The 25,448-nt window shown below is 39.4% G+C and overlaps 1 protein-coding gene across 3 annotated transcripts; it reads right to left on the bottom strand.

Annotated features, from left to right (window-relative positions):
- Window positions 1-755: 755 nt before the first annotated feature.
- Window positions 756-25,448, bottom strand: LOC121955387 (kinesin-like protein KIF3C). 3 transcript variants are annotated; one of them, XM_042503322.1, is made up of 9 exons: window positions 23,543-25,448; window positions 9,068-9,169; window positions 8,116-8,238; window positions 7,841-7,849; window positions 6,422-6,540; window positions 4,802-4,918; window positions 4,384-4,492; window positions 3,448-3,593; window positions 756-1,155 (listed from the first exon to the last, which is right to left on the bottom strand). In XM_042503322.1, exons 1-9 carry the CDS (start codon window positions 24,950-24,952, stop codon window positions 1,068-1,070), a joined length of 2,223 nt encoding a protein of 740 aa, XP_042359256.1. In that variant the 5' UTR covers window positions 24,953-25,448; the 3' UTR covers window positions 756-1,067. The 3 variants fall into 3 exon arrangements, with proteins under 3 accessions (XP_042359256.1, XP_042359258.1, XP_042359257.1); XM_042503324.1 differs by having other exon boundaries at window positions 756-989; XM_042503323.1 differs by lacking the exon at window positions 7,841-7,849.

Below are 25,448 nucleotides of genomic sequence, written 5' to 3'. Positions count from 1 at the left end.
TGATGTTTTTGGATTCGTTGTTCACTGTAGGCATGCAAGAAAAACATTTCTTCACGGATTATACGTTACAGGATGAGTGATTGATGTACAAATGATCAGTTTTATCGGTGTTTGACCATGTTTTTAAGTATTTTAAGTGTCATCATCACTCCAATTTCTATTTTTTTTTTTTTTGAGTATTCAACAATTGTTTAATCTAATCTCCAGAAAAAGCCAAAATGTGACCATGAGTTATGGTTCGTAATAAACAGTGGACATTGAAGAGTTCAATTTAAGTTAAATTTTTGACTAGAACAATTTTTGTCCTGATTCCTGATTTTGATTGCCATGTGTGTTTTCCAATAAAAAAATAAATAAAATCACAGTAATATGACTTTTGGAAGTATGACATGCCTCACTGTTATTATTTTTAATTCAGTTATCGGCAGATTTTGCTTTTTAAATCAGACACTGTGGAGGAATAATGAGACAGCAGGTGTGATAAAGGTCATCATTCAGGTTTCAGAGCACCTCATCTGACCAACAACAAACGTCCTGTGTTACATCAATATTTTCTACTGTCTTCATTCTTTTCTTATCCAACAGTCTCCACTTTTCCAAACCTGCCCCCTTAAACCCCCCATACAGGAAATATGTACACTGATATCTTACAGGGGATTCAAGCAGTTTGTGAGCAGACACACACAAACAGGCAATCATACAGCCCTGTAAACACACACACACACACACACACACACACACACACACTGTGTGCACCCTTTAAAGGATGATCCGTGGTTCAAACATGCAAAAGAAAAAGGGGTTCAGGTGAGTCTTTACAGCTGTAGAACAGGAAGAAAAGGTGTTTCCGAGGTTCATCAGGTCATTTAGTTTCCCGTTCTGTATGTCACTTCCTCATCAGCATCTTTAAAATGTAGTCTATCACCTGTCAGGATTCGGCACAGGTGGAGGTGTTTGTGTCCCAGCTGCAGAAGTCTTTCAGAGGATCACTGGCCAAAACAGAAAGAGGAAGTGGAAGAATAAAATAAATAACAATTAAAAAAAAAAAAATCCTCTTCACTAAAGCTTTACTGCGCCGTCATGGGTGTGGCAGTGTGACATGCTGCCAAGGAAACATTGGAAGAAGAGGAAGTGATGGATTTTGGGGTCTGGCACCTGCAAAAAAGCCAAGAAGTAGAAATTAAAGTTAAAATATGGATAATGTATTATCTCCACCTTTGCATATAGTTTAGATACAGGTTAATGAGATCATCCAGTAACACCGAGATTACAAACTGCTGAGGAAATGACAGATAAACCATCAGATTAGGACCGCCCACAGAGGGTGTGTCTAATCCCGAATAATCTCATTTAGAGATGCATTGACACTAAACCATTTACACCAGTCACATACAGGCCAGTGAAGCCGGTCTCTCACAAACAAAATACAGTTTTATTTCTATCAGTGGAAACATAATGCAAGAATTGATAAAAAAAAAGGTTAATACCAATATGTACATTTACATTTCTAAGTAGTAGTAGTAGTAGTAAAAAATATCAGATTATAATGGCTTTAACCCTTTGAAACCCAAGTGACCGAATTTCTTTCAAGAAAATCAGAAAAAGGCAATTTACAACTCTACAAGAAATGACAGCAGAAACTAGCAAGACATTTGTTAGTTAGTTTTTCAGGTCAGTCAGAAGTCATCTTACTTAAATTAAACCTTTGTAACAAGTAAACAGGCTTGATTTCTTTCAAAAACATATTAAGACGGCAATGAACACCTGACAAGAAATGACCCAAAATTAGAAAAAAATCATTTGTAGACAGTTTTCTAATGATTCTCTTTCTCTTCTTTTCTTTTAGGTAATTTTCACATCATTTTTTGTCATCTTTTACTAATTTCTTGCAAGTCACTGGCTTCCATTTTTTGCATGTTTTGGAAAGAAATCAAATCAATTTTTACGGGGTTCAAAGGTTTTAAAAACCTGTAAAGGGTGTCTGAATGCAGCACACAAAAGCTGGTGTCGATCCAGGTTTCAAAGGTTTAAACTAGCCCAACCAATACTGAATTTTTGATGACAATACCAACATCAATAATTGAGGGTTAACAAAAACAGGCAACAATAACTCGGATGATATTTACCTTTTTTTACATAAACTCTTTGATAAGGATCACTTATCGTGTTAAATGATTGTCATCATACTGAGCAGAACATGAAGTCGTTGAAATGGGATTAAACTGGCCACAATGGCAAATGTGTGTATATGGTGACACATCAGTCAGATGACCCAGAGCAGAATGAAAGTGAGGATAAAGCAGGGTGTGCCACTGTGGTATGATGAAGGGGGTGGAGACAATTTTAAAACTGATTAATCATTTGACTCTCAAAAATCACAAATCTACAATTACAGAAATCACTTCTATAACATTATGTTTAATGTTCTTTAGAAACATGTAGGCCTTGTTGTGTGTCATTACGATAAACAGCTGAATTTGTTGAGTTATAGAGAGGTAAACAATACCTCTTAACATTTAAAATTTTAACTGTGGTAGCAGTGAAGTTGAGTGAGATGTAGAGAAAGAGTACTTCGTGCTCCCTGTACACATAATATCGTTTAAGGAAGCTTCCTTCAACAAAAGGTGCACATGCACATTTAAAGTGATTACTTTCCCAAACAAAAGACACAAAGAAGGACTGAAAAAGAAAAATCACGCGTACATGCGTGTTGACTCATGAGAGAAAACATTAAAGAGAAAAGTTGATCTACAAGAGAATGAACATCATGCAGCTGTGCAGAACGCCTGAGAGACTCGCCGCATTGTTTTCCATTAGATTTTGATACTTGTATTGTCACCTGCTGCCTGAATTTTTCTGTTTTTATTTACATAAATAAAAACATTTCCAACATTAATTGGTGCATTTAAATTCACTAGAATGCAGAAAATGAAGTGTCTGACAGTAAAATTTCCCAGGAGAGGAGTCTCAGACCCCCTGCTTAGTACTGTGTGCGTCCCTCCCCCGCTTCTGAAACAAAATCCACGCTCTTAAACACATGACACAAGAGCAGTGAGTTCAGCAAAACAGCTGAACTGTGCCAGATTTAATTAATATGCCCTAGATTGTGCTGCATCAGTGGACGAGAATGGTTGAGCGTAAAGTTGGTGGGCCAATGGCCCCTGCCCTTACTTCCTGTCCCCCTAACCCACCCTTGCTTGGACCACACCGATCTTCAAACTTGGCCTTTATTCTGATTTTAATCAAACATCTGTAAAATTTTGTGACTGCATCTTCCACAGTTGTTACGTTATCATATTGACAAAATCTGTCCACAGACAGACAGACAGACAGACAGACAGACAGACAGAACCAGGCCCTGACAAAATATCTCAAAACTGCTTCAGTGGTACTGTCAGCTATAACAGGTGTCTCCAGAACCACAGTTTACAACGATGACATGCTCACCAGGATCGAGACTTGCGGACGCCTCTGTCCTTGGTGGGCGAGTTGTCCACAGAGTGGCTTTGGTTCGGCTCCGCCTCTGCCGATCGATCCAGTGAGGCGGTGTTTGGAGGGGTCATGTCAAGCTCCAGAAACATGATGTTCTCAGCCTGCACACACATTCATTTGTCCATTCAAAGACATTTGTCACGAATCACAAAAAGACAGCAGAAATGCGCGCAAGAATTCAGTTTAAACTGGTGTCACATACAAAGCTTTGCACGCTGTGGTGTAAAGTATAGAAGTGAACTTTTAACCCCTTCCTGTCCTAAAAGCACCCTCAGGGTTCCTGGTCTGGGTCCTTAAGCTGTTCGGGTTAAAAGAAGGGGAATAAATCTTTCTCTCCTCGACTCCACTTTGATTCAGGTCGGTTAACAGTTTTTGTTTCTAATTCTCGTCTGAGATGTTGTATAATTTATCACCGCTGTCTAACCTGCTTACGGCTTACTGCTGCTTCTGTCCTCTCATTATTGTTCTCACTTTGTAACTCTATGTCAGCAAATCCTCCACAAATAATTATTATTCACTAAAACATTTTTGTCAGAGTAGAGTCATATTTTTCAATAGATGTTTTATTAATATTATATGTTGTTGCACATTCTTGGTGAAGATGCAAAAATTACTTTATTTTTGCCCTAAAGCGCTAAAATGACTTTATGGTTGAAAAGTGGGTAAGACAGCAGCAGGTTTCTCTTTAACAGTCAAAAGCTTAAGAGCTAGATTTTTGGTGGAGCTCTCCTTTAATGATCTCCATCAGCACATCAGCAGTGTTTGGTATTTCCTGATGGTACATCGTGCATTTTTATTAACCACAGCTGATAACCACATGCAGTCAGACAGACACACACACACACACACACACACACCGACACAGACACACACACACACACACACCCCTACCCTGTATCTGGAATGAGGTCCCATCGCTATGGCAACCCTGGCGTACTGGCTGATTGGTCGTTTATATCCGACTGCAGATGCCGGCCTTTTCTTCATCTGTGAAGATTTACTGAATAAAGAAAGAGAGAGGGGAGCGATCAGTGAGAAATCAGTCGTGAAAAAGGCCAAAATTCAGCTCGTCAACGAAAGGTCCAAGATCTGGGTCTCTTTCCAGGTGTGAACGACACCACATCAACACTTTAAAAGTGTCTGTTGTAACAGAAGGGGAGGATGAAGAACTGAGTGCAAGTGACAACAGAAAGCGAGAAGGTCAAAGGTTTGTGAACTGTGACTGCAATTAAAGATGTTTTTGAGTCCATTGTTTACACCCAATGGCCCAAATGGGAATAACATCCCAACGTGTAAAACCCACACTGACCTTTCAGCAGGGACAAGAGGCTGAAACTTCCACTGGTCCTCCTCGGGGTCAAAGGTCAGTCTGTTCATGATCTTATTCTTCTCCTCTGGAGGGATGAAGTTCTCTATGATCAGATATCTGCAAGTTCACAACACACAGAGGTTACAAATATCAGTCTGGAGAGTAACACAGTATCTGGATTTTTGATTGTTTTTCCCTCTCAGTTTTGTCTCTTTTTGTCCGTTTGGTCATAAATAAATTGATCCTATTTTGCATTTGATTTTGCAGCCTTCTCTAGTTCTTTTTTTTCCAGGCCTACTTCATCTGCAGTTTATAATGGAAAGATTTATTAAAGAATGTTTTTACCTTGAGATAATTAACATTCATATAGTTGACAATTTTGTCCAAAGCAATGAACCAATGAGGAACAAACTGAGCCACAATTTGTGAGACAGAAGTTGTTTTTTGTTTTTTTTTTACGTAACTTTTAAGTTCATTTTGAAAAGAGACTTTATACATATAAAGTAGAGAAACTGTACAATACCTGTGAAAACAAAAATCTATTTTGAAAAGGCACAATGCATTTAAGAAGCATAAAGTGATCCGCCATCCCAGAGTTTCCAAAACTGATGCTGAAGGGTTACCCAGAGCATGATAGTTTGACATACAGGGCCTCCGACCAAGTGTTGACATTTGACAAGTGGGATATTAAAACGTGTTGTGAAAATCTGGCTCTGGGTTCATTCATGGATATAGGAAGTTAAGGTACCAGTTAACAGAATTGGTTTGTTTCATGTTTTAATGTTGGTATGCCTTGTATGTCAATCAGAGATCGGTTCACTCTGACATCTTAGAGATATCACTGTGTATTGTCTATCATACTATTACTAATCTGGCTGAATTTATGCAACGTCATCCAGCGAGGCCCTGTGGTGGTAGTGACTTAGTAACATATTTCAACTGTTTCCCTGGGAATCACCACAGTGCGAGTTAAAACAGCTGAGAGTTTAAATCCTGTCTCACAGTACAGTGTACTGTGTTTTAGGGTCTGATAAGCGCTCAAACTTGTGCTTTTGTTCATCAAATTGGACTTCCTGGATTTTATTTGTCATTGCTACAATGTTAAAGGACTGTTTTTGGTTTCATTTTGTGTTTGTGCATGTGTAGGGTACTAGCAGGTGAGGCACGTTAATCGAAAACATCAGCCAACATCAAAATATGAAGAAGCATATCTTCCAATTAAGTTTGCGAGTTTACTATACTTAATGTGTTTTGTGTCTGAGGAGAAGCTGTAGAAAAAGTTCACAAAAAAATTCCAAACTTCTGAGAAACAAAAAAAAAAACATATCATTCATGTTTTTCTCGTTTTGGTATTCATTTTCTTTACTACTTGTATGCATGCACATAATGTTATGCTTGCAAAAAATGCTAATAAATGAGGCCTTGTTGAGTTGTTGTATGATACTGTGTGTTTCACAAATTCATGTATCTGACCTTCAAGTTCCCATTTTTATTCAGGATTTCAACAGTGTTTGCAATAATGTCATCTCTACGAAGCGTGTTCGTATCTGATGAGTTTGCTGAACCATTCAGGCATATTTGCTGATTGTGCCGTCTCCTCTGCGTGTTTGTCGGACTCACTTGAACTTCAGCTCTCTGGTGAGCTCGTTCTGAGTTTGTTCCAGCTCCTGTCGGCTCCTCACGTGCTCGTCGTTCACGTCCTGGATCTCCGCTTTGATGCACTGAAGCTTGGCATACAGCTGCGAGGAGAAAGCAAGAGAGAGAGGCAGACAAAAAGAGAGGGTGAGAAGGAGAGATGTTGCCCAGTGCAGTGTAGTCGCTGATGAAGTGTAGCTTGGTTGCCCATAGCAACAGCACTGGAAGCACTGGTGTCAGGAGAAATGGGCAGCCAATAGGAGTGTGGTAACACGGCAGCCCTCTCTCGCTCTCTCTCTCATTCCTCCTCTCTCCTCCTGCGCTCCTGAGCTTTCACACTGTTCATGCTTTAAACAAGTAGGCTAATCCTGACTTTAGCCCTGGCGTAGTTAGTCTGAAAGATGACACTGCAGTCCACATTCATTCGCTCGCAGCTTAAACTTGGGACTTTGAGGATACAAAAAATGCTCAACATAAAACTAAAATGTGGCCTGCACAAAAGATCCAGTGCACAAGGGTGACTTAAGGATACTAAAGGATATTTCTCTCATATTGACTCTCACCTTAAGTTCAGACTGTGCAAAACCTGAAAGAAAACATGAATGCAACTGTTCCCCAAGCGTTGCTGTGAGAAGATGATTTTGTCTATAAAATTAAAGTTTGTACTTAACACAAAGGGTTAATTTCAGAGCTGATACAGATAGCTACAGTGTAGGTTTTAATTTAGGGTTTAGTGATGGTTGGATCATACATTATCGGGCTACATTGTGACATGCACGGACCCACAGGACACCGCTCCATAGCACTATTTGAGGTAAAAAAAAACTCCGCAGGGTGGCTTTATGTTGTTTTCACTCACAACAATCTTCTTTAGCATTAAAAACACAATCAAGCCAACCACCGGCTTAAGAAGTGCTCCCTGACTCTCCCTTCCAAGTGCAAAAAAATCCAGCAGTAACAAGAGCCCTCTGAGCTCTGAAATCAAAGTGTGAATATTTCTAATATTTATCATCCTTTTTTTTGCGTCCATGAGACGGCACCATGCAGCGAGAGAAGGGTCCATGGCACACGTCAGGTCATCAAGACAGCAAAGGTCAACACAGGATCATTAATCACATTGTCATCCACACACACACTCGGGGTTAGTCCTGCTGGCTGTGCAACGGGTTGGGAAGCGAGTAGAGCAGGGGGGAGGGAGGGTCCAGAATGTTGTTTCAGGGTTGTTTCAGGGTTGTTTCAGGGTTTGCACTGAGGGATTTAGGTGTGAGTTATTGGGAGCAATTTGAAAAGGAGGATAAAACAGATTGAGAAGGTTAGCATGTAAAGCGTGAACAGGCCCAAAAAAAGAAAGTGACGATAAGTAGTGACGGAGGGAGGGGAAAGGTCCAGGACGGCAGGACAAACCTTGAGGTACTGAGATTTAAGTGTGTGTCCAGAGTGAGCGTGTGTCCAAGGCGGGGGGTCATTAGGATCCAGGACAAAGAGGGGTATAAAGAGGGATATACTGACATTAGGAACAAAAAAGGAAGAAGTGCGTGCATGTAAAAATATATTTGTATGCCTGGTAAAAAAAAAAAAGTGTGCATTTGGTGCGTGTATAAATGAGCGTGTATGTGTTTTTGTGTACACATTATTCTTTTCTGACTTTACATGCAGCTGTGCGAGTGGTGTCTGTGTACCTTCTTGAGTTTCTTGGTCTTGGCTTCTACTTCCTGCTGCAGAGAGGTGAACGTCTCTCTCAGCTCCAAAGTCTCTTCGTCCTGGACCAACATCTGCTGCTGTATCTCCCGCTCATTGCGCGTCTGAAAGCATTAATAAAATGTCACCGTTCTGCTATTTTTGGTTACTTAACTTTTTTCTCCATGGTATTTAGTTGGTTAACCTTATTGTTAAAAACTGCAACTGAACCTCAGTGTTTTCAGTATCTTATGCTGCAGTTGAAGAGAAACTCCTCACCACAAATATCACACAATCTCTAAAGGAGATCATACTCTCTCACATCTTTAACCTGGATTGACTTCACTTTTCTTGTGATGGTTCAGACAATTTTTAAGTATTTAAACATTTGAACTTCTTTCAAAAACATGGGGGAAAAGGCAATGAGAGACATGGCAAAAACACAAGTCCTGCAAATTGCAAGAAATTAGTAGAAGTTTTTTTAAGTTTTTTTACAGGGAAAAAGGAAGGAAAAAATAAGCAACTATGTTTCTAATGATTCTAATTATATACTTTTAGTTATTTTACAGAATTCTCACAATTTTCAGGTCACTTTTTTTTTTTACTGCTCACTTAAATGTTATTCTACAAAAGTTTCTGAAAGAAATAAGCTATTTTGCACAGGTTTTACAGGGTTAAGTAGTTGTCAAGATTAACAATTTTAAAAGCAGGCTTACTGTGGCCTAAGTATATATTGAGCAGCAGTGTTATGTAGGGACAAAATGTAATAAAATGTAGTAAATTAAAGTAAAAAAACCCTGATGCTGGCATAACTTCTCCAAATACAACATCCTTATCCTCACTCTTCAACGAGCCATTATTTTTCAGGAGTTTCTAACAGTAAAAGTGCAGTCTGTAGTCATGTAAAAGGATGAATTTTGGGCTTTTTTTTAATCTATAAACACACACGTTTACCTGCTCGGCAATCTCTTGTCTCTTCATCTCCAGCATCTTCTGCTGCTCGTTGGTGTGATCGATGATGTTCTTACCACCAACCAGCAGCTTGCTCTCCATCGCCTGAGAAAAAAAAATTTAAAAGAATATTTGGATTCATGTTTATCATGGAGAGCTGTATTTGTATTTGCTTTAAACTTTGGCTGATTATATTAAGATCAAGATCCAGTTACAAAAATGTCCTGTGGCTGGCATTAATAACTGACGGAAACAAAACTAGAAAATGTATCTAATAATATACAAGGACGAAGATTGTGTGTCTTTCTTAAGGTCAAACTAAATTCATTTAAGACATCAAAGAAGGACATCTAACAGCTGAGTCGCTGTGTCTTGGTCCCTGTCTGTCTGTCTGTGTGTGTGTGTGTGTGTGTGTGTGTGTGTGTGTGTGTGTGTGTGTGTGTGTGTGTGTGTGTGTGTGTGTGTGTTGGAGCTGCAGTCAGTTCAGACATTGTGCTGATGAGGCAGACGGAGCTGGAAGTGGGCAGCTTAACATCCATGATGACACCATCGCACAACAAGCTGAGCTCAGCTGCAGCGTTGTAACGCTTCAGACTTCAGACATGAATCACATCCAAAGTGTCTGATAATCATTCTGTTCTAGACTGGAATATCTTTAAAACTATTAAATGGATTGCAATGAAATTTCATACAGACATTTATGGTCCACAGAGGATGGATCCGACTGACTTTGGTGATCTCTTGACTTTTCTAGTGCCACCAGCAGGTCAAACTTTTCCTATGCTGAGATGATGCTAATATCAATAAGAATCAAACAAATTTTCTAGTGATAATTGTCAACAGATTATATTTGGCAAAATCACTTAAAAAATTATTTCAAGTTTGAAAAAAAAGGTGCAATAAGAGCAATATGTTCCTGTGTGCATAATGCATCTTTTCAAAAAATCCCCCATACCCGTTTCATATTGTATTTTAATTTTTCATGTATCTATTTTTTTCAAATGTTATTATTTTTCTCTAAATCTATTTTATTTTATTTGATATGTGCTTGTTTGGTTATCATTTTCGTTGCTGTAGTTGTCTTTTGCTTGTTTTTTTTATGTACATATATGCAGTAATGTTCATCTGTGCATGTCTTTTCAAGATAAAGCTCATTATAAAATTAGGATGATAAAGAAAGAAGCACTTAGCACATGTATAAAGTTATTGTTAACATCAGATTAATGTCGTCTAAACATTTCCTATAATTAAAACAACAAGCACTGTGTAACGTTTTTGAGTTTTGCTCTCTCTGAATGCTTTCTAGTTATTATTCTTACCTTTTAAAAGGAAAATCTGCCCTGCATATTTTACAATGTGTGTGTTTGATGACTCTGAAGAAAAATTATTATCATTTCATGCTTCTGGTTACAGCGCCTTTGGTTACCGTGGAGATTTAAGGCCTGAGGTCACAGTGATGCAATCTGTCTTGAAGGGCGAATCACACAAAAATGCACACATATGTTGACACACATGATAGATGTTCTGAGGGAAATGATCTACAGTGAATACAGAAAAGAAGAAAGACTGAGAGACAAGAAATGGGAAAGAGAGAGAGGAGAAGAAGACAAAAAAAGAGGAGGGGAAAGAGAGTAAAAAGGGGCCCGAAAAGGGCAGACAGGGGCCATGACCATTTTGTATTGGCCACATTCCAGTCTCCAGGACCTTATACAAAAAGACAGTGTGTGTGTCAACAGTGTACAGCCTATACGTTCTCTATTACGAGCAGACTCACACACTCAGACTCATGCAGAGAGTACAGTGGAGTCCTTCAGAGAGGATGCGTCTGCAGCAGGTCTTTACAGAAAGACTCTTTGTTTCGAGCTGTCTTTGTGTCCTACATGTGTGTGTGTGTGTGTGTGTGTGTGTGTGTGTGTGTGTGTGTGTGTGACTGGATAGCTGCTCTTTGTGCTTTGTCATATTCTTTCAGCTTCATTAAAGGGCTTATTCATGTCACACGTTTTCTCTCTCATGCATCCCATGTCTCTGCCCCCTGACAGGCTGAATGTAAAGATACAAATCCTTTACAGACTTTTAGAACCAAAAAGCACAACTTGATACTTTCTACATAGGACCAGGCACATACACCATGCTATTATCTTGTGAAGTAAATACATATTCATATTTTAACTTCAGTAGAAGACAATAAGATCCATTCTGAGTCTCACTGGGTTCATGAAACTGTGCCAAAACATCCATTACATTAATTCACAAAAGCAGCAACATCCAATTAAAACCTAACAATGTTTTGTTGCACTGTGCACGTTTACACTGAGTTCGTATGAGATAACAGTTGCACTCTTTTGGACTAAATTAAGTTAAATGCTAAAGAACTGTAATCTTTTTTCCCCAAAACAGCTTGGGCGAAGGCTTCATGTCAGTCATTTTGTAAATAAAAAATCACCAATAAAAGCTACTAACACAAAAACACAACCAGAAATGTTCCAGCAGGAATATGACACAAAATCAGGAGGACTAAACAACATCAGAAACAAAGCTGATATGTTTCCCTGCTGTTAGCATGTAGCTACATGTAGTAGTGTATGTAATCACTGATGCACCTGACATTTAAGAAATATGTCACAAGCTGACGTCAGCTTGTCTTAAAAGTAGAAAAAAAACCCTGTTATAGACAGAGAACTCAGAACAGCCTGAAGCATGAGCTTTTTATTTACTTTTACATTCGTTTACCTCATTATTTGAAACTTTGGCCACATTTGATATCAATATCCAAGATTGTAACATTACATGACAGAAAATAAAAGCATGATAGGTCCCCTTTAATAATAAGCCTTTGCAATACATGCAATGTTGAAATTCTGCTTTCTAAGATGTGGAGGATAGTCCACAGTATTAATTAATCAGCCTTGTTGTTTTAAGCCAAAATGGAGATGTCTTTAAAGTGCTCAAAGAAATGTGGATTCTAACATTTATATTTCCATAACTATTCCATCAGCTGATGAAGACCATGTAATCTAATCTACATCTGATTTAACAGCTACTAATTGTACCATGTGGTGCCACTCTTCTGTCTCAAATGTTATCCTGCTTTGACGTCATTTCACATTTGAGTTAATTGTCTAGAAGGAAATTAACTTATCTGGAAATTTTCAAGTTTTTTCCACATCTGATTTCCTAGAACATCATGTTTTTAATGTTCAGGTCAAACAGCTATCTCACATTTGAGCTGATTTCACGCATGTGAAGATGAAAAAAAAGATGACGGAGGAGGAGGAGGAGGAGGAGCGATGACTCAGTCAGGAGTCCAAATGACCTTCAATCACATGAGAGACGACCCACTTGTCATTTGAGTCATTATTCTGTTTCCAGGCATCCCTACAGATTGATGTCTCAGTCATGCGCGCACACACACACACACACACACACACACACACACACAGATGCAGTCAGGATGTCTGCTGTCTAAAAATGTCACAGCAGAGCTTCAGTTTCTTCATTGTCATTATAAGCCTTCCTGTATCTACCTCTCAGTCCTCAGGAGGCTCAAATTCTGTCCTCTCTGTCAATCTGTTTCTCATTTACTCGATCAATAAAGCAGATTTAATATCTTACGATGATCACTGATTTAAACTTAGCACGGTCAAGGTAGCGATGCAATCATCTCCTTGTCTGTGCAGAAGTTGCCATTGTTCCGACCTTGCTGTTGAGCGGTTGGTTGGTTTGATAAAATTTAGGTTTGTGGTGAGCTGTATGTTGGAGGCACACAACATAAAGTAGGGTTAATAGTTCTTTGTATCCTCCATGACTGCGGATGAAAGCCTGCGAGGTTCTGAGCTGCAGAGTCTGCAGACTGAAGCATTTATAAATGCATCACATTTTTCCTGGAGCTTGTGAGTGCATGTGTGTGCCAGCCTGCATATTTGTGAGCATATGTATAATCTGCCCATAAGTGCACGCTCAAATTCTTTTGGCTGTGACCGATCCATTTCCTGACGGGAAAAGTGAAGAGAATGGGAATGTGTTGCATATTGAGCTAGCTCATCTGCACCTGCCAGCCAATCACAGCGAGGCCAGGCCTGCTGGGAGCAACTGGGATATAAATACAAAGTGACGACAACAGCTCTTGTGTGTGCAGCAGAGAGACAGGAAGCTTGCTGGGAAGAGACAGAGACACAGAAGAAGAAGAGGCGGGAAAGTAAAAAAGACGCTGAGTGTGAAAGACAGACGGAGAAGAAAAGAAAAAAACAAAGGTCAGGTCGTCTCTGGGAGTCTGTTTCACATCAGTCCTGGTCGATGCAAAAACCACTTAAGGAGCCACAACTTAAAGCCTGAAATCTTATTACCATTCACTCACTGTCAGTCATCTCCTGCCTCCACCAAACACAGCAAAGATCAAGAAAGTGACATGAAACCAGCAGACCAGAAACCTGCCAAATGATGCTCATTAACCCTTTGAAACCTGGAGCAACATTACTTTTCTTATGTTGCTTTCAGAAGTCTTTCACAAGTATTTAAACTTTTGAAACCTTTGAAGCAAACTGCATTTATGTGAAATGGAGTTGACATTTGCATTATTATATTTTCTAATAATTCTCTCTCACTTTCTTTTTCAGGTAATGTTTTGTGTCACCTTTTAATGACTACTTTCTATTTGCGAGACATTTCTTGCCATGTTGCTCTTTGCCCTTACTCTATGTTTTTAAAAGAAATCAGACCATTAAGTTTAAAGGTTTAAATGCGTATGAAAGGTGTCTGAACACAGAACAAGAAAACTGATGTCGATCCAGGTTGTGTACTCAGATCTGGGCCTGGATCCCTGATGTGAAAGCCTCCTACATCCTGCACAGGTCCGTTTTTTTGTTGTTGTTTATTCAAATTATCTAACTTATGCATGTCAGAGTGCCTTTTTTCTCAAAAGATAAAATCAAAGTGCATATTCCTGTTTATTGTCATTAGGTAATTGCAAAAAGTACTGTATTTGCAAAAATTTGACCCTCTTATAAATTGTTAGAGGGATACAGATTTGGTGAAAAGGTCACATGGCTTCTGCTCCATATAGATCGTCAACAACTGTTTCATTTAAAAGCAACATTGGCCACCATCGTCCTCTATCCCTAAACAAGTAGAATTGTACTTACAACTCTCTTTACACAGTTGGAAAAATGAATAAATGAATTATTTAAAGGCTGTGATAATTGTTTTGCATATTTTATGAGGCTACAGTGGTTACATAAGCAAACTATGACATCTCTCATCCACCCTTTCCTTATACAATAAACACATTTTTAATATTTAATTTTCACATGCAGACATTTCTGGGTCTGTGTTTGTTTTTGTCCTTATTTGAGAGACTGGGGAGTATGTATTGTTTAAGAAATGCCTCTGCTTTCTCTGCTGATCACATGACTGGACTCTCAGTCAGTTTATGAACACACACACACACACACACACACACAGAGAGAGAGAGAGAGAGAGAGAACATGCAAACACACATGGACACACACAGAGTTGATTCATCAATATTTTAGTGATACAGCCTTTCACACTGAAAGATGGTAAGCAGTGACGAGCTCTTTCTGTTCATTAGCCAACATGCACATGCGCACACACGCGCGCGCACACACACACACACACACACACACAGGCTGCCCTATCTCTGTACAGACTTTTCCTCCCTCTTATTAGACAGGAAGTCAGCTATATAAACAGGAAACAGTCATTCTATCCCTGATGTGATGCGTGTGCGTGTGCGTGTTTGTAAAGCACATTCAGCATGTTTTTGGATGTCTACTGTAAATTACAGAAGGCTGATATGCAGGAGCGGTGTGTGTATGTGCATGTACGCATGTGTGAGTCTGTGTGTGTTACACTGACGATATTTCCCATGAGGCAGTGGGCATTGTTGTTGACCGTGCATTCTGACTGGCTGAACTTCAGCTGGCAGGATGCAGGAAAGACCTTAATGCAATTTCCTCCAATAACAAAAGACAGCAGAGACTGTAGGATGCATTCATGGTAAAGTATAATAATGTATTTGTTTTTCATCTGAAAGATTCAATTATCATCGTGCCCCGGGCCAAGTTCCCCTCCTCTGTTTGCTGTAAAGCCCGACGATGCAATATCTTTGTTTGGCTTTGTTACAAAAGAAATAAAAAGATCAAAAGGAATCACAGAGAAACAGCCGAGTGTTTCCCACAGACTTTATCTGGGCAGCTTGCCACAAAGGCGTTTTATTTTCAGCCTCACTTTATTAGATTCACACTCTTGAGAGCTGCTAATATCATTTTCCTGTTACCATAAATTAGACTTCAAATTCTATATTTTGATCCAAACTTGCAAGTATTTGTAGTGATATTTTTAAAGCAGTAAACGTCCGACTTTTCATTTAAGACGCATGAAATTGACCTATTTTTACTGTGTTGCTTCTCTGGCGAAAAAGCAATGCATAAAATTATAAACCAAGAGGTAGATGAAGTAGGTTGAGGAAAAGGAGCATGTCAGAAAATGTGAGAAAATCCTTGTAATGAATGGGAATGTCTCAAAAACGAAGCTGTGTTTTTTTCAAGTTTAATTAGTACAGTTAGATGAGAATCTATCAGAATTTTATGCTCAAAACAGAAGCATGTTTCGGGGTATAAATAAGGTATAAATTCTATATACTCTTAAAGGACCAACAGATACTTTTTTAAACAGAGAGAAAATAGAAAGAGATACATGATGAACAGAGTCAGCAAGAAGAAGTGAGACGTTAAAGTTTTGACCCAGAAAAGTGGATCTAAGAATAGTCCACTGGAGGGTCGCACAGAGCGGCCTCCTTACGAGAAGCTGCTGCTCGGCATGATGTTCTCAACAATGACAGCACTAAAACCCAAAGGTGTAGTGCTGCCAGAGCCAGCACTTCTTTATTCAATTTAATTAATAAAATATTTGCAGTTTTTAAAATCCATGCAATTTTTTTCTTTAGCATGCAAAGATCCAGTCATCACAAAAGTTATGCCAGAGAGACAATAACAACATATGGAAAGGTCAAAGATGTCATATTGACATTGAAGGATTTGCTCACTGTGTCAACTCATGCACTGAGTAAAACGCAAGAAAATATTCCACATTTAAGGTTCTGTATACAACATTAAGCATTAATATGGTAGCATACAACTATTTACTATGAAAGGTCATGAGGTGCTGAACAGTTGGACCCAAATGCGGGAGAATGCCAGCAACAGGATTAGATTGGACTCTGCTCCAAGCAAGGAAAACAGTAAACTTAAGATCTCACAACCAAATCACTGATCCAACAAAGACTAAACTATTGCTGCATTCAAATGGCTCTCGTGAGCTTGTAGATATAACATGGGAAGTTGTGTAGACAACATGCTGAGTGTTCAAGTAGTCAAATCATGAAAACGCTGCTGCTAGGCAACGGCAACATGGATGCTACTGTTGCCATCTAGAAGCCACTGTGGCGAACAATTTAGCAAGCTGGCAAGCTTGGAAAAAGATGAAAAAAGATGAGGCCAGTAGGAATGTCAACATTTTCCTCAGACATATTATAAAATTACATCAAACAACTAAAATCACACTTCATTATCTTGCCATCCACTAAAAGATTAGTGTCTGTGGCCTGCGCCATTTCTGAAAACGTCTGCAAACACATGACAACTCGTGAACTTGGAGCTTCCAGAAAATTTCCACTTATGAGGGGCGCGTTCAAATATTTTATGACCATGGTAAAAACCACCCCAAATCAACACATTATGAAAGCCAAGACTTGTCTGACCATGAGATGAAGTGCAGACTATGACCAACAGAATATACAAGTTGAAATCTTAGTTGATTTATTGATTTGTTGATTGATTTATTGATTTTCCTTTTATTATTTCTATTAACAATTTTAATTAATTTTTAAATTTAACGCTGAAGTTTGGACATTGTGAAGGTGTCACTTTGGCCTCTGGGTAATCGTGAAGGCATTTCTCACTATTTTCTGAAAGAAAACAATCGATCACTTAATAGAGAAAATAATCAGCAGAATCTGTCATGAAAATTATCATTAGTTGCAGTTCTATAAAACCAAAAAAAAGGACTTCCACCCCAGCTAGATACATCACTAAAATCCTGCTTTTACATTGATGCATGAGTCAGATTTAAATGCAGGATTTTCACTTGTAACAGACCATTTTACAGTGTTGTATTGCTACTCTGAATACCTCTACTTCCACCACTGCATATGAATTAAAGCTGGTGGCGTCTCCAGCAGAGCAGACAACAGCTGAACAACAGTTGCACCAACATTGCAGCACACAATCTACAGATGGAGCGCTGCACCTTGGAGGCCAGTTAGCTGACGGCACCCTGCAGAAACACCAGCTGACCGAACGCAGCTTCACAAGGCTGTTTCCTGACCTACTTATATGTTCTGTGTTTGTCTAAGTGGATGAGCATGTGGCTGAGAGAGACAGAGGGGAAAAGGGAGAAGCCTTTCAATCTGATTTTATCTATAATTGGTTATTTCTGAGCTCATGTTTCCAGACACTCTTCTCTTCCTGGCTTTCAATCTGCCTCTCTGCCTAGCAACCTGTCTCTCATTGGTTAATCAGAGTGGAGAGAAAAATGGAACCTGCAGAGCGCAGCCTGTGATTGGTGGGCTAATTTCAGTCTAAGCCAGTCAGAGGGAAACTGGGCCACAGCATGTTAGAACAGGCTGATTGATCTTGTTGTAGGATCAGGAGTGTAGGTTTCGTTTCAACACTGGGGGGTTTCGTTTCAACCCCCCATCCCAGCGTCATTTCCTGCATTCTGGTGAATTTTTATGCATCAATTTGTACCTTTTCTGCATTAGGTTACGGTATTAATGTGATGGAAAACACAAAATTCAGGTGGCAGGTGACAATTGAAATATAAAATACAATGGAATAAAATGTAGTGAGGCTCTCAGACATTCTGTATTGCTTACAAATATTTACTCTCCTGTAGATCAACTTTTTTTCATTTAATGTAAGTAATGTAATGTAAAAAAATAACCCATACATTAGTTAACAATACGATAGAGGAATTCTAAGTATATTTATAATTATTATAATCATTTCTTAAAATTAAATTAGACTATATATATGTGTATATACATATATTTATTGTTTTTATGGTGATTTTTTTTCTTTTTGTGCTAGTTTTCCCACTTTTTTGTTTTTATTACTTTTTACTGATATCTTGCTAATATTTGGGTCATTTATTGTTAAATTAAACATTTCCTTCTTTTCATGTTTTTGAAAGAAATCAAGCCAATTGGCTCAGGTTCAAAGGGTTAAATGTGCATACAGCATCTATAGCCCCCCTCTGTTAAAGGTGGGATTATTGCCTCATTATGTTGCCACACCGTTCTGTATGAAAGGTAGGATTGCGAAATGGGGGGACAGAGTGGTTTCACCTTTGAGCCACAATGAAGGTAACAGTGCTGCATCAAGGTCTATAAGGGACAGCTAGTAAAATGGAACTGTAGGCTGAATGGGTGCGATGCTTTAATGACGTGTTATGCATGCAACCCACTATGAGACACTTAAAACTGTGCCCCCTGCTTTGTTAACATTGAATGAAACATTGCATGAAATGGACCAGTGTTGCCAAAGGCACTTCAAATATGTTGCACCTTCAAATTTAAATGCTTGAATGTCTGTGCTGAAATGTATGCAGCTCCTGTACTTTTATCTGTTGTTCTTAAGTTTAAGATCTAGATTCTACTCTGGTGCCCTGTTGTAGGCTAGGATAAAAGCATTTAATCTTTTTTATGTATGCAAAAAAAGAGAAATGACAAACTGAATTTTGAATCTTGAATGTCTTGGGAATTTATCAGGCAGCTAAATAATGATTTGGGTTTTTTTTATATAACTTAATTAATGTCTATTAATAGGCTAAAAAGATAAGGTAAATATTCTCCAAATATTTTTTTGGACAATAATTAAATGTATCAGGCTTTAGCTACACAGATAATACTAAAAAAGGATCAATTAATTGTTTTTTGGAATAAAAATAATATAAATATATATTTCACCACATTTAAACCTTACATGTTTGCATCTTGGAACAAACAAATTAACTTGTATCTTGCACAACAAACAAGCAGGTTTTCCTTCTAGACCAATAGCAACAGAGTGATGTGTCAAAGACAGGAAATACCTCTTGTCTTTAATCATCTTCCTGCTCGGGGGAGGGAACGAAAAGGACTTGCTGATTCTCAGCGCTGACATCACTCAGCAGCCATACAGTCAGCATCAAACACGCACACAAACACAGACGCACAGCAGCAACAACCCTCTGAACTGCGCTGTGTGATGACAGAAGATTTTATACGCTTTAGCACAAAACAGAATTAGCCCCACGGCGCTTCAGAAGATGATGTGATGAGAAGAAATATGAGATGTCTTGAACAGACATGGACATAAAAGCACTCAGTGTGAAGGGCACAGCATCAGGATATACATTATCTCTGCCTCACGGGAGTTTCCCAGTCCTCTTACCTTCAGTCAGAGAGAAAAAGTGCCACATACTCTGTTACAGATGAGACTAAAACTGAAGACTGCTTACACTGCTCTTAGAAATTAGTTTACTGTAAGTTGGTTTTGCTCACGCCAATGTTTTTGTCAATTTGGGGGGTTTTACTTTTTCTTTTGGGTGTTTGCTTAAGCGTGCATTTATTATCCAACATAAATTGCAAATACACAACTACGGACAGTTATTTCAGCGTGTACTGTTATTTAAGCACTCTTGTATTTCTCTGTATAAACAGTTTTTAAGTGATGTTTCTTCTTCATTTGTCAACAAATCTATGAGAATTACTTTTTCATCTATTTATTTTTTGTTTATTATTTTGGAGGAACGTAAAATTAATAAATTGATAATTTATGTAAATAAGTGCCAGTATGCCACATGCAGACAAAAAAGGGCATGGAAGATTAAATCATGCCTACACAAGTTGACTGAGCAGGGATAACCTTAGAGCCTTACTGCATTATATTCCATTATATCTCTTTATTTTGAATTGTCACCTGCTGCCTGAATTTTGTTTCCTTTACATAAATTAAGATATTTTAACCATGACTTTATGCAGAAAAATTCACCAAAACGCTGCTTGACGCTCAAAATTTTGCATCACCACAGTCTATGGATGAGATCCTCGCTCCTCCACAGCCCCACTCTCTCGCAGTGGTAGAAGAAGTAGTCAGATCCTTTACTTAAGTAGAAGTGCTAACACAATCCTGAGAAGCTACTCTGTTACAAGTAAAGGTCCTGCACTGAAAATAGTACTTAGGTAAAAGTAAGTAAGTATGATCCGGAAAAATTATAATAATATTAAAAAATACACAAAAACACACGCACTGCAGCGAAAAATGGATTTAAAAAAATAGAAAATACCCCAAACCTTAAAATTGTAAAAAAAGAAAATAAATGTCAAAATTATTAAAGAAATAAATTGAAAAACACAACGTACCTCAAAATTATTTTAAAAATTATAATTCAAAAGGTGAAGAAACATAAAAAAAAATCTTAAAAACTAAACAAATAATTCTAAACAAAATAACAAAATGACACCCGCCCCCAAACTTAAAATTATTATTTTTTTAAATATAGAAAAAGACCTCAATGTGTAAAATAAATAATGTTAATATTATAATAATAATAATAATGTTATATTTCCCTCTGAAATGTAGTGTAGCAAAAGTAAAAAATAACATTTAAAATAAAATACTTAAGTAAAGTGCAAGTACCTTAATTTTGTACTTATGTGCAGCATTTGAGTAAATGTACTTAGTTACAAAGTCGAGGCTTCAAAACAGAAGTTCAAAAACCAATTTGTGACTTCACAGTCTGTAGTTATGGCCATTATTTTATACAATCTATGGATTTTACATACATTATCATATTGAGATACATGGTTTGTCAATATAAATATGATAAATATTATCATTATTTGTTAATGATCTCAACCATTTTGCCCAGCCCTACGTGCAAAAAAATCTATCACAGAGGAGGCAAACCGATCAATGCTGTCCACTGACAACAGCTTAAATAGATCACAGTGTAATGCAGCCACAGTACATGCTTTTCTAAACTGGGAAATCTCTCTGCTATTCCACCAACACAGATTGCATATTACCCATCACACCTCTGCTCTGGGAGCTCTTAGAGGCATGCTGGTATATTGAGGGAAAAGTAGGAACACAAACCATTTTTAGTTAAGCACTACATTGCTCATAGAAAACACCAAACATCCCCAAATTGATGACGGAAAAAGAGCAGGAATGCACACTCAAAATACCTCTTTCCTCCTCTCTTTTCCTCACATCAGCAGCTCGGTGAGCTGATCCAGTAGTCTCTCATGTTTGATGGCTCAGGCTGCAGCTATAGACTGCAGTGATTCAGTCATTCTGCATGGCTGACTTATCGACTGGATACGGCCATGAATCAGAGCAAGTAATTAATGCAGCTCAGACTCAGTATTTGATTGCTGCCTGTGCGTGAGGAGGGCAAAGAAAGAACTGACATTTTAAGATACAATGGTCACCAGTTCTTGTCTGGACATATGAGACACCCGACCAATATGCGGAGAAAGGGCAGCACACACATAGAACCAGTTATCAGGATCACTGGTGATGGAGTCAGTTCAAACTAGTCATCATAAATGTTTATAAGTGGAGATTTAGCATCAGTAGATCAACAAGTTCCACCACACAAAGTGGTTTTCATGTAGAGATTAGCAGTTATGAAATATTTACACTCAATAACTGCGGAAAGTCACAAAGCAAGTTCAGTTTAGTCTGGCTCTCCTTATCTGGCTTCACTGAGCCCAACATTGGTAATCCTGGATAACCAGTATCATGAAGCTGGTTAACAACTTTTATATAATTTAGCAGCAAGCGCATTCATATAAACAGTTGCTAGTTACCAGTGACATCCTCAGAGTTAAGCACTTAAAGGGCTAGTTCAGATCGTTTAAGTGGGGCTGTATTTTTTCCCTCTTTATCTTGCCATCCAACAGCAATGATGTTGTATGCCCCTCTTCAAAACCAGACTTCATTGAGAAACATAGTCATTTAACATCGTTAACACTGGAGCTGCTGGACTTCTGCTGCCTCAATCATTTAGTTTGTTTGTGTTTTTGTGTGACTTTGGCAATTAAAAGCTTTCATTTAGGTTGACCAAAGTCATATAATAACACAAACAAACCAACTGATTGAAGCAACAGTAGACCTGCAGCTGTCATGTTCAGTGAGCTAAAAGTATTGTTTTTCTCAATGGATTCTGGTGGTGCTGATGAGAAAATGTATCGAGTCTTACTCATGTCAAATTCAAAATAGCCGCCCACAGGCTCCACCAAATTAAACATGAGCGACCTGTCTTGTTGTACTCACTGTTTGATGATCCAGGGTGGTTTTCAACATTTGTTTGATTTGACTGATGTGTGGAGAGTTGTTGGGTTAGGCTATAAACACACTGCAGAGCCTACTTTTTTGTAGGACAATACAAAAAAAGTTCAAATCAACTGGGTAATAAACAAATTCATCAAACAATAAACCAAGATTAAACCAAACACACACTGACTGAAGACTGTATTCTCATGGCATTTTCCATAGTTGACTCATTCCAACATACCTGCCTTTAATAAGAGGCTCCTGAGATGCCAGGTCAGGTGACACTGTGTACTTGAATTACTACCACAAACTTCCACTTGGTGCTGCCAAATTATCTACATGAAAGTGAATTTTATAAAGAAAAAAAAGGAAATTATAACAGTTTGCTGGAAATGGCTCTGAAAGAATGGATAGGGAACTGAAGCCATTGAGAGCTTCTCTGTAGGAACAGACTGTCTGTGACAGGGTGAAAATATTCTCAATACAGTAAAACTGATCTTTTTAGTACTTTTTTAGGTGGCTAAAAGATCTGGACTATCCCTTTACTAGCTAGTAAAAATGAAATTGTGATAACACCTGCAGGGAGATTCATTTTTTTAATTAGATATGAAACTCTTAGTGTTACTGTCCATAATGTTCCCTAATAACAGCTCATCAGATTATCACACATGAAAATCCCATGAACCACATGTTCTTAATCTGACTTCCTGGATTTTGTGAGTGTGTGTGTTAGTGTGTGTGTGAGAAAGGGAGAGAAAGATGACACCACAAATCTATTTCATTGAGAAAATGGATCAGAAGTTAGTTTTTTTTCCTATTGCTGTTTTTGATATTAAACAACCTTTAGAGCAATCCAGATCAGATTATGAGCATTAATTGATGTAGTGGTGGCTGTTCAATTGCCTCCATGTAAAATCAGAGCAGAGCATTATGGGTAACTGCTTTGCATCTTTGTTTGTTTGTTTGTTTTGTCATAATCTGATTTTTTGACATCTATGCATGTTTACATTTTGTCTGCTTTTGTCTAGAATAAATGAATGTGGCTCCTGACTGGACTCACAGGTTAAACTCTCACCTTGTACTTGGCGGTCAGTTGCTCGGTGGCTTCTTGCTCCTTCCTCAGATCTCCCATCATCCTCTCCTTCTCCCCCAGGAGCCTCTGCTTCTCCTCCGCCAACATGAATTGATCTTCTCTGATGTCCTGTTTCTCCCTCTCCAACCGCTGCTCCTCCAGCTTCACATACTCCTCTGCCTCCTTTTCTGCCCCCTCATCCTCCTCACCCTCCGTCTCCTCATCTCCGTCCCTCTCCCAGCCCTCGCCATCCAGCTGCTCCTTCTTCTGTTTGCTCCTCCACTTCCTGTGGTTGAGCTGAGCTCTGAGGCGAGCAATCTCCATCTGGAACTCGCGCAGCAGGGCGTCCTTGGGATCCTCGTTGACTCTGGGCTGGTTCTGGATGTTCTTGGCCCGGTTGGCGTAGCGTAGCGTGGTAAGGGTCTCATCGTAGTGCTGGGGGGCCGGGCCTAAGGTAGCGACCATGACAGTTTTTGCATTCCCGCCCAAAGAGTCCTGCAACAGCCGGGTCAGCTTGGAGTCCCGGTATGGAACATGCCCGCTTCGCCCATCAGCCAGCGCTGAGATCACGTTCCCCAAGGCTGACAGGGAAAGGTTGATCTTGGCGGCCTCTTTCAGGCGCTCTCCCTGGACGCCTGTCTTGGCTTGGCGCTCGCTGCCAGCAAGATCAACCAGGTTGAGACGGCCGACCCGAATGTGTTTCCTCCCATCTGGACCGGGCTGGCTACACTCCACTGTGATCAGAAATAGAGCGTGTGACCGAGATGAGTGTTCATTCATGTCTGTTGCCCCGACCGCCCTCGCCTGATTGCCAACATTCATCACCTCCTCGATCTCCTTGATGCTCTTGCAGACACACGACGTAAGGTCACGCACATAAACACCAGACTCTGGACTCTCCCTGAGCTCCAGGGCCCTGGCGCTGCCATGGTTGGGGTCGAGGAGATCCCTGACCTCCTCCAGATAGATCTCGAGGTAGGACGCCCGCACCAGGTACTGCTTATCAGACTGCGAGCGGGAGATATGTGTGAAGATGTGGTCGAAGGCGTTGGGGATCACACCACGTTTCTCTGGGTCCAACCATGCCCCCTGCATGGTGTATGTTTTCCCAGTTCCAGTTTGTCCGTATGCAAATATGGTGCCATTGAACCCTGCGAGCACTGAATCTATCAGCGGCCGCACGCTCTCGTCGTACAGGTCTCGCTGTTTGGAGTTTGCATCATAAACGGCATCGAATGTGAATGTTTTCTGGGGCTCGCTGGCTGGTGCTCGAGGGTTCCGGAGGATCACCTGTCCAAGCCGCAGGTCCATCTGCACGATGCCCCCTGCAGGCCCATTGGACTCCTCTTTCTGGTTCAAGGGACGGCATCGAACTACCACCTTCACTGACTCACTGCTCTTGTTTTTTGACATGACTGGTTTCTGTTTCTTGTTGTAAACTACAAAGAAAATGATTTATAAAATCCAGATCCAATTAGGCTTTATGGTGTCTTTAATCAGCCTCCCCTCTGCTTGAATAGTGTAACCATCTATTTTCATTAAATCATTAATAACAAATTCAGTATGGCTTCTTGATCATATCATAATGGAAAACAGCTACAGTGCCTAATAACACTCTTCTTTTATAACAACACACACAAAATGAAATATCTAATGGCTAATTCCCCCTCCTTATTGTCTGTAATATTAGCCCACAATTACACAGACGGTCAGCAGCTCTCACGCGCTGGATCGACGCTCCATTGCAGATTCACGTCCAGATTCACTCGGTGAAAAATAAAATCCAACAATAAAAACATTCGCGTCAGATATCACACTCATATCGCCCTGGTTTTACACGACCGGTAGATCCGCTACACACCGCTGTATGCATCCTCCTCTCCCCCGCTCACTGATGCTCCGAGGCGGA

This window comes from Plectropomus leopardus, chromosome 16, assembly GCF_008729295.1.
Source record: "Plectropomus leopardus isolate mb chromosome 16, YSFRI_Pleo_2.0, whole genome shotgun sequence".
NCBI lineage: Eukaryota > Metazoa > Chordata > Actinopteri > Perciformes > Serranidae > Plectropomus > Plectropomus leopardus.
This window is presented reverse-complemented; position numbering and strand designations above follow the sequence as displayed.

Excerpts from the sequence above, each read along its gene's own strand:
- LOC121955387 (XM_042503322.1), bottom strand. The coding sequence starts at position 24,952 with ATGTCAAAAAACAAGAGCAGTGAGTCAGTGAAGGTGGTAGTTCGATGC. Across the intron at positions 8,239-9,067 it reads GACAAGAGATTGCCGAGCAG|ACGCGCAATGAGCGGGAGAT; the intron begins GTAAACGTGTGT and ends TAATGCTTTCAG. Across the intron at positions 1,156-3,447 it reads GTCCGCAAGTCTCGATCCTG|GTGCCAGACCCCAAAATCCA; the intron begins GTGAGCATGTCA and ends GCTTTTTTGCAG.